Source organism: Blastomyces gilchristii (assembly GCF_000003855.2).
Source record: "Blastomyces gilchristii SLH14081 genomic scaffold supercont1.14, whole genome shotgun sequence".
NCBI classification, from domain to species: domain Eukaryota; kingdom Fungi; phylum Ascomycota; class Eurotiomycetes; order Onygenales; family Ajellomycetaceae; genus Blastomyces; species Blastomyces gilchristii.
The window spans coordinates 815574-825132 of NW_003101669.1; the positions used below are offsets into that span (position 1 = coordinate 815574).

The window sequence follows — 9559 nt, forward strand, 5'->3', positions numbered from 1 at the left end:
TTCATATTAACTAACCTGTCTATGATCACTTTCCCTGGTGCGTTGTATGTAGTTATGCCATGTTGAAACTGAGAAAGACACATCAGACGATGGACTTTGGGAACCTTGGAAGGTTTGAAGCGGCGTTGTCAGCCCTAAATAAACTCTAATTGTTACGTCAATCTCAACCTAACCTTATTTTCCAACGACTAAGCCCGAAGAAGCAAGCTTGAGCTTGGCATTGGCATCAAAAAGGGGACGGGTTGTAGTTTTCTCCTTCTATTCCCATTTAATATTGGTCTGGTCAATGGTTCAACACAACAAATGAATAGGCAACCAATCGCAGAACAGGAAATAATACCAAACGACCCAGGATGAAAACGGAGGAACGGCCACATCCACTCCTCTAATTTTTTCTCAAGGGGTTCTTTAGGTATCTAAACCTTCTCCTCATCAATAGACAAACGAGATCAAACAGTCCACGGTTCCCATGGCTATCAATGTATCTATGGTTAGTATTCCCCTACAACAAGCTCTAAAGCCCGGAACAATAATCAAACAAGGGCCCCATTGCTATTATACTGAGTAAACAAACATGTTTGGGACGATGCATAGGTCAGCCATATACCCTAGTTAGCTGTGATTGATCAAAGATATCGGAAAAGATGGAGACAAACAAGTAGGCTACAAACATTAACCGACCATCAGTTGGTTCGGATTGCACAGTGGGATGGATCACCGGAGAAAAGCCAGTGGGTAAATACAAACTACGGAGTACGGAGTATCAGAGATGTTTTTAACGATCGCATCCGCTCCACTCGCTCCGCCACCAATGCAGGAGCAAAAATAAGTAGGGAGAAAAAGTCCTCGTATCACAAGAGTTGAAGAAGAAATATATATGGGGATTAAAAGACGAATTAACGAAAGAAAACAGAAAAAAAAGGCCCGGGGAGGAGGGGATCAGTAGGTCACAAGCAACAACCAGTGATAGATCTGTCTGGCTGCACAATTATATATACATATATATATGGATGCAGAACACTCGGACAAATGAGCTCAGTCACCACTAGTCTTTCCTGGTGCTGAAGAAGCTGAACCATCCCATATATGCATGTCAGCAATATATGTATATATATATACTATATTATATATTCATATTTATAGATACATCACATAACTCATTTCATAAAACACATTTTCCTTTTCGTTCCTAGGTTTGAAGTAAACGTAAATTTCTTTTAAGGCCCATCCGTTCATCCGCCCATATCAGGGATTGAAATCGCAGAAGCAAATTGCAGTAAATGGATGAAAGGGGAAAAAAAAAAAAAAAAAAAAAAAAAAAAAAAAAAAAAAAAATTAAGAGAGAGGAAGTAAGAACAGAAAACAGAAAAAAGGGGAGATAGGGAAGAGAAAAATACGGAGAGGGAGAGGAGAGGAGGGGGTTGGGGAGCTGGGGGTTAGAAAGCTGGGGAAAAAAGTGTAAGGTAGAAGAGGCCCTGTAGAAGAAAGCATATTAACAAAGAATAAAGAAGATATAAGAGAATAAAGAAATAATACGGAAAATAAGAAAGAAATCAAACAATCATCGCTCCTCAACGACACCCATCATAACCACTCACCCCTCCACCCCATCACGATCCATATACTCAAACCCACCCAACCCCTCCATCCCGGGCACCTTCTCCGCCCCAGCCTCCACTAGCCTCTTCACCACCGCCCCCTTAAGCACCCAAAACCCTTCCAGATCACCCAGGGGAGTCCGGCCCTTGGAATCCTTACAGTTCGGCTCCGCGCCCGCCGCCAGCAGCGCCGTGACGATGCGCTCCTGGTAGCGCGACTCGACGTTGCGTGCGGCGTAATGTAGCGGTGTGGCGCCGGTGAGGTCGCGGGCGTTGATGTCGGCGCCGTAGGTGGTTAGGAGGTGGATGTTTTGGGTTATGTGGTCGGTTTGGTGGGGCCGGGTGGTGGTAGTAATGACGGTCTTGGTTGGTGGGGTTGGAGGGGTGTTGAAGGACGGGGAGGGGGAGGTGGGCCTGTCTGCCGTGATCGGTTTTGAGGAAGCGAGGAGGTGGAGCGGGGTGGCGCCGGTGGCATAGGTGGGTGTGCTTGGGTTTGCGCCATGGGACAGGAGGAAGAGCAGACGGTCTGGTCCGCTGTGTTGGGCGGCGTAGTGGAGCGGGGTGGAGAGGACGGTTGGTTTATTGAAGAGGGCTGCAGTTGTCGGGTCTGGTTGGTTATCGTCATATGTATCATTATCGTCGTTCTCATTATCGTGATCGTCATTACGTTTGTCGTTGGCAGTGATATTGATATTGATAACACGCGCCGCGATCTGTTTCAGCAGCTCCGTATCCCGCTGGAAACAGACGGTGTCCAGCGCCGTGTCACCGTGGTTATTGGGCGCGTTTACATCCGCGCCCCTGTCAAGCAGGAGGGCAATCACATCGCGATCGGGCGTTTGCATCGTGCAGCAGCGCAGTAGCGGGGTGGACCCCCATTTGTCGCGCGTGTCCATGGGTATGCCCAGGTCGAGGAGTGTCTTAGCCAGCACGAGGCGCCGGGAGGTGATTGCTGGCGGGGGCGCACTGGAACCGGGCATGTATCTCAGGGGCATTCCGTCGCCGTAGATGCATGCTTCATGCAATACCGTGTTTCCATACCGGTTATGAGCTTCCAGGTCAGCGGCACCTTTCTCCACCAGAAGCTTGAAGATAGAGAAATCCTCGCTCTCATCCGTCTTCAACCAGTGGTTCAGCGCGCAGTGTAGAGGAGTATTCCCCTCGTTGTCTATGGCATTGACATCCGCCTTGTGCTTCAGGAGCGTGACAACCAGCTTCTCATTCCCCTCCGACACGGCGCGGTGTAGCTCAGTACATGTGTTGGAGATGCCCAGGTTGACATTCGCACCCCGGTCGATGAAGCGACGGATAGCTCCAGAGTGATTCTGAAGCACTGCCCAGGTGGCAGCCGATCGTTTCCTCGAGTCTTTGATCTCAATTCCATAGCCCAACGCGAGCCATTGGTCGAGTGCCTGGTCACTCGTCTGTGCCGCTGCCAGCGTCGCCTGGACAAAATCGTCGTTGGTGTTCAGAGTTACTTCCCGGCCATTGGGCATCAGGAAGGTGTTGCCGGAGACGCTCTGCGCCGCACCCTGCCGCAGACGAGATACATCTTGGTCCCTTTTATGTTCCTGAGCGTCGCGATCGCTGTCGTCGCGTAATAGCCTTCCCTTGCCCTTGGTGTCGACAGGTTCCGCCTTCTCGACCACCCCGTCGCCATCACGATCATTCGCCAGCCCACTCGACGGCGAAATGTAAAAGGCTATTTTCCTGGGCTGCAGATTGGGGAGGGACTGTGTCGCAGCTGGATTTCCCTCGATGCTACGGTATGCTGGGGGAGGAGAGGCGTCCTTCTGGCCATCGTCGTCGGGTCCACCGCAGCACAGCAGCTGGGAGAATCGCATCACCACGCCAACTAGTTGGAATTCACGATAAATCTGCCCCGTGAACGCTAGAAAGGGGTATCCGAATCTGAATTGCGGATAACAAAAGCTCTAAAGTGAATTTAAAATAAAAAGAAATAAAACAAAATAAGGACGATGGGGAAAAGAGAGGTGATGTGAAGACAAGACAAGACACGAACAAGAAAAAATATCAAGGCCAGCCAGTGATAATAATCCGGAGGAACACAACGTGAGGCTAACTGCAGATTAAATAACTAATTAGTTCGCTCGATCTTCTCCTCCAGAGTCCAGACGTCCCGTCCGCCAACCCGTTAAACTACCTCAACGCCTCGCTGTGCACAAGCCTTCGACTCCCACAAGCTACAGGTATTAATTACACGAAAACGGAAAAACACTCATCGTCGTCATCTGGTTGGTCTACGCAGAGTAGAGCTTCCCACCCACTCTGCGGGTAGCCAGCCGTGCGTTGTCAGTCGGGCCTTGGACTGGCGGTAATGGATATAAGATGATGCGTAGTGTTAGCGTGGCTGGACTTTACTTTACCCTCTGCCCGTCTTGAGATGGGTGGTAATGGTTATGACAGCTAGGCCTCAGGGGTGGGTAAAAAGAAGGCTTGTGGCAGGTTAAAAATAACAACTCAGCACAGGAACAGTAAGTAGGTAGCTAAAGTAGTTTGTTATACATTTATTATTTATTTCTTCTAGTCAAAAAGAGGAGTAAGAGAAGAGAACATGCTATGAACCCATTGCAAAAGGAATGGATAAACAGGTTTCCAGAACTTGCTTGAAAATAATAACGATAATAAAATAAATAAGAGAAGAGGGGAAAAACAGCCAATTAATAGAACTGAACTGACAAAGCATATATTTATTCTCCATGCATTCTCGTTCTTCATTTTTATTCAAAGGTATCATCTTTCTTTCTGCTCCACACCTCATCTTTCTCCTTGCGAAAAAACACACCAACACCAGCTTCATATATGTGATAATAACAGAGAGAAAAAAAATAGAACGGTGAACAGAGCCGATTCAAACCATCCCAAAAAACACACCAAGTATCAAATTCAAGGCCGCAGGATTCAATCAATTCAAGTCAAGTCAATCAATTCATGGTTCGTTAACAATTTCGACGACAGGCACCTTGGGGTAAACCTGTAAGGACTGCGGGGCTGCTACTAACTAAGTAGGCACACGCGAGAATATGAAAAATACCGTATAAACAGCACGAGGACAAACGACAATAGGATGAGGGAAAAAAGTAATAAAATAGAACAGAAAATGGGAGGGTAAAAAAACAAAAGTCGTTAAGACAAGAAAACAGGGTGTCAGTAATTCAGTAAGAACAACATAGGTAGTAGAAATAAGGAAGAGAAACGCTGCCCGGAACATAGAAATTTAGAGAACAGAGAAGTGAAGAGAAGGATGAAAAGAGGAAGGGGTGAAAGCTAGTTATTGGGCTAAGTTCAATGAATGCGTTCCAATTCCCTCCCCTCGCATCTCACAAATTGACAGAATCGGGCAGAAAGAAAAAAGGATAAAGAAGAGTAAAGAAAAAGGAAGAAAAAGGAAGAAAAAGGGACCAAACTATGATAATAATTCCAGTGATAATGCCATCCCTCCCCAAACTGAATGAAAAAAGCCAGAAAAAAAATATAACAGAAAAATAGAGAAGAGAACGAAAGGAGCGACGGCAAAGATATCCCCCTATCATCTCTTTCAATTAATAGGACTTTTCCTCTTCTCAGCACTCGACAGAACAAACATCGGCATCTTCCGTCGTCCATTACCGCCTTGCCCCATATTCGGCGCCGAAGCATGGCCAGCCAATACAGCAGCCGTACTTGGTGTTGTTGACGACGGTGACAATGTGTAGGCCGGGATTCTACCACCGAAAGCGCCTCCAACAGCAGTCGTATCATCAGCGCGAATCTCCATCAGCTTCCCACCTACAAGCCCGCCATCGTCGCTACTAACAGTCGCAGCAGTGTACAGACTATCTGTCGACGTGCCACGCTTAGGGCCATTAGAAGTCCCAGATCCAGAGCCAGAACCACGATAACTCCACTCCTTCTCCTTCCTTTCCGATCCAATAGCCCCATTCGCAGCTGCACGGATGCTCCCTAAGCTGGGCTTGCTCGACAAAGTGCCACCACTTCGATTCCCACCAGTAGAGTCATCACCGTCGGAACCTGAAAAGTTAAACTCTACATCGCTGGACGGTGTAACGCTTCCGCCGCTGTTGCTACCAGTACGGCGAGAACTGCGGGACTCACCACGCCTCTCTAAGCCAGCCCGCACGAGATTGTGAACAGCACGTCGACGCTGGCGGGTAACGAAGTTCTTGCTCCCTTCATGTTTGGAGGTTGGCTTTTCGATGAGTTCTTCGAGCGAAGGGGGCCCGCGGGGTTGACGGATGGGATGTTCGCCAGCACGTGCTTGGCCGGGGCCAAAAGTGCCTGTGAGTGGAGTGGGCAGTGGAGCGGTTTTGGGGGCAGTTTTGTTTGTATCGCTATTGATTTTTAGAGAGGTAACCAAGGAGGGAGTCTTCTTATGATTACGACGGAAGGCGTTGGCAGATGGTGGGGGGAGAGGAGTGACTTCCTGCGGAGGGGATGGATCAGTCCTTGGAGGCGAGGGAGAAGGCTTGAAATGAGGAGGTGATTGCCTTGATTCCGGAGGAGGGGAGACTTCAGCACGGAAAGTTGGAGTTTCCGCCATGGGAGATTGGAACTGCTCCTGGTAGATCGATGAAGGCTCTTCGTACTGTTGTTGCTGCGACTGCACGGTGTTGTCCATGACAAAGTTTTGTTGCCCAGTCATGGGATTATAGACCGAGAACAAACCAGGATGGCCAGGCACCTGCTGCACAACTGGTTGCATGCCTTGTTGTGCTTGTTGCTGATAATAGCCCATTCCCGGGGTTGTTGCTGACATGATCTGCTGTTGAGCGCCCATGGAAAAACCAAGACTCAACCCTTGGAACTGCTGAGCAGCAGCTGTGACGGAGGCAAGTTGTTCTTGTAGACGTTGTTGTTGCGCAGCAAGGAAAAGATTTGTCGAGACCAGTTCTGCATACAGCTTTTCGTCAATCGGTTCTCCATTCTCGTCAATTGGGAGATCAATGGTGGGAGGAGGAAGCACGTGCTCTGGCAAGGAGTACATTTGATGCCTGCCATTTGGCTGAGACCCATAAGAATTGAGGTGGTTGGGGAACGATGCTCCTGTGGAGGTCAAAGGTGCCCGTTGGGCATAGGAATTTTGCTGCGAACCGTATCTGGCGTGATCCAAGGAAAAATGGGGCTGCTGATGAGACATGGGAGCAGTCCTCAGCCCAGCCAGGAGATGGGAGCGACTCGTGCGTGGTGTGGAAACAGAGGGAGACGACGTAGACTCGTTAATCGATCCGATGTTTGACGGGTGAGGAACACTGAGACGTTTGATATGAGAACCCTTCCCGCGAGATGCGAAACCAGAACCCGGAACGCCAAGGGAACCACCGTTGAAAGCCATGTTGTTGTTGTAAGTCATCTGAGCTAGAACGCCAGCGTCCATACTCAAGGTCGTGGAAGTAAAGGGAATTTTTTTTTTTTTGGAAATTGATATTTGCAAGGGGCGTTTATTCGTAGAGAGGCAGGAAAGGGGTAATTGTATCTAGCAGAAAACAATTCCGAGATAAGAACGAAGTGTTGTACCCGGGCCCGTCTATACGAGGGAGTCTAGCTAGCTTGCGAGCCAACAAGATGTTGCAAAACTGGTCGGCTGGTAGTATGAAAGAAAACCAGTTTGAGAGTGGATTAATTCCACACAAACAAAAGTCGTCCTTTAGGACAAGCTGGAAGCTTATGTAGGGATGGGCTGGGTCCGAAACTCGGATATATTAAGAAATTAAAAAAAAGTATTCGTTTAGGAACACTGCTGGAAAGGCGAGTGACGGGAGATCGAGTTGTCTGACAGAAATAGTCGACGGTCGAGTTTAAACAGGCGTAGATAAATCAAAAATACGCTTCTAAGAGAGTAGGCTAGAGTTAGCAGACTGGAAGAGTGGGAATAGGAGATGGATATTTGGATAATATACCAGAAAAAGCCAAAGTTGAGACCCAGAAGCGAACCCACAGGTGATTAAAATAGATATACAGGTGAATATAGTTTCGTCGGTTAGGCGAGCAGGCCGGCCGAAGGAGTAAGTGAATGCGAAGCTAAAAGCCTGGCGAATGAATAGGATAATAGCAATAAGAGTAGTAGTAATAATAATAAGTGGTGCAAGCGCAGTGGGAACTAATGAGAATAATAGATGTCCAAGTGGAAATTGTACTTGGATGCTGTTTTGTGCGTGGGTGTTGGTTGATGTCTGTGTATTATATGTGCGTGTGTGCTGGTGTGAAAAAAGGTTTCCGACGATGGAGAGATTTGCACTGCAATCTCAGCGAGGAGCGACCAGAGAGCAAACTGAACGCGAGTAGCTTTTTTTTTTCTTTTTTTTTCTTTTTTCTTTTTTCTTTTTTCTCTTTTTTCCCTAGGATGAACGGAAAACGGCGACCAAAAGACCAAGGGAAAGCTGATCTTCTTTAGCTGTTTTTTGTCCTTTTTTCTTTTTTTGAAGAAACAACGGCGAAGCAAATTTGCAGAATTAAAAGATCAATGAGAGAGGAACGAGGCAAGGATTAGGTCCCAGATAGCGAGAGACAATAAGACGACGATAACGACGAAAGGCAATAGAATAAGCGGATCGAAAACGCGGCGGATATTCAATGAGTATTATAGGCGGGGTTCAACCGGCAGAGCGACGCGATCTAATGGAATCGACGGTAAAGAAAAAAAGTAACGGCGAGAGGGGAATAAAGCGAGATATATTAAGTCGAGAGAAACAACAAGACCCAAGTCTTCACCCACTGGGATCAAAAACAGCAGTTTATTTAATCCGATGGATCTTTTTCTTTATCTTTTTCAAGGAGTCTTTCCGGGTTTATTGAAGTAGGATGCTGATGCTGATGTTGGAGTTGCTGGATTTCGACGGTTTATGATTTCGGGAATAAGAGCAATAAAAGGAGGCCCAAAGAGGCAACAGAGAAGGGAGGAAGAAGTTTTTTCTTTCGGTTGCAGACTAGACGGCGAGCCGAGATCGAAGAGAGACGGACGCAGCAGCAGGATTTGATAGAAAGAAGGTGAGCAAAAGCTGGATAGAGACAAGGAAGAAGAGAGAGGGCGACAGTAGGAAAGACGCGCGAAGAATACTAAGTGACACGACGGGGCGAGGGAGGGAGAGGGAGAGCGCGGAAAAGAAGAAGAAGAAGAAGAAGAAAGAAGAAGAAGAAGAAGAGGAAGAAGAGGAAGAAGAGGAAGAAGAGGAAGAAGAGGAAGAAGAGATGAAGATAGAGAGGAAGACGAGTAGAGGACCAAAAGAGGGGCGGAGAGAAGAGACACAAGAAGAACAAGAAGGAGAGGATGTGGAGGAGGAGAAGACGAGGAACGACGAGGAGGAGGAAGGAGGAGACAAGACGAGACGAGACGAGACGAGACGAGGAAGAGGAAGAGGAAGAGGAAGACGAAGAGGAGAGAGCAACCCAATACAACAATACACAATACAGCTCGGATACAGCTAGTATCCCGCCGCCTACTGATTAGCTAAGGCGCCGCTTTGGGCCTAGTGAGGCTTGTTCTACTCAGGGTCCAGACCTCCGGCCAGGCGCCCATTGCGTCCGCTGATTGGCTGCCCATCGCTCCTTTGGGCCTAGCGTGGCAAATCAAGTCTCGCTGAAACACCGCTAGCGTCGTATTGTATTTCTGTACCTGTATTGGCCTTGTGCGGGCTGACTGACTCAGCACGTCTCGGCACAATCTCTGCTTCTCACCTGACCTTGTTACCATAACAAACCATAACTGTACGGCAACAGAGTATAGATAGTTACGCCAGAAAAACTAACAAACACAGCTCATACCATACATACTGTGTATATCCCAAAAACCTCCCTGCACTCTGCAAAATGAAAGAAACAAAGCAAGCTAAAGAGAAAACCAAAAGAGAAAAGAAAGAAAAAAAGCAAATCTACCAATCCTGCATGTTCGGCGCTTCGAGTATTCCTCTTCTCCGCCAATCACCACATCGTCCACAACACCCCCC

General features: G+C 47.8%; 3 protein-coding genes across 3 annotated transcripts; 1 reads left to right on the top strand and 2 right to left on the bottom strand.

Annotated features, from left to right (window-relative positions):
- Positions 1-1090: 1090 nt before the first annotated feature.
- Positions 1091-4068, bottom strand: BDBG_06581 (ankyrin repeat protein). Its single transcript, XM_002623096.2, has one exon. The coding sequence runs from the start codon at positions 3440-3442 to the stop codon at positions 1595-1597; it is 1848 nt and encodes a 615-aa protein (XP_002623142.1). The 5' UTR covers positions 3443-4068; the 3' UTR covers positions 1091-1594.
- A 30-nt stretch (positions 4069-4098) lies between these two features.
- BDBG_06582 (uncharacterized protein) lies at positions 4099-8977 on the bottom strand. The gene is made up of 2 exons (XM_002623097.2): positions 7517-8977; positions 4099-7447 (listed from the first exon to the last, which is right to left on the bottom strand). The coding sequence occupies exon 2, from the start codon at positions 6991-6993 to the stop codon at positions 5158-5160; it is 1836 nt and encodes a 611-aa protein (XP_002623143.2). The 5' UTR covers positions 6994-7447; positions 7517-8977; the 3' UTR covers positions 4099-5157.
- Positions 8884-9063, top strand: BDBG_06583 (uncharacterized protein; the record flags this gene model as incomplete). The annotated part of the gene is made up of 1 exon (XM_031722673.1): positions 8884-9063. One exon carries the CDS (start codon positions 8884-8886, stop codon positions 9061-9063), a length of 180 nt encoding a protein of 59 aa, XP_031579511.1.
- Positions 9064-9559: the final 496 nt, after the last annotated feature.

What these genes read in the sequence shown, in the direction of transcription:
- BDBG_06581 (XM_002623096.2), bottom strand. Translation starts at nt 3,442, where the DNA reads ATGCGATTCTCCCAGCTGCTGTGCTGCGGTGGACCCGACGACGATGGC.
- BDBG_06582 (XM_002623097.2), bottom strand. Translation starts at nt 6,993, where the DNA reads ATGGACGCTGGCGTTCTAGCTCAGATGACTTACAACAACAACATGGCT.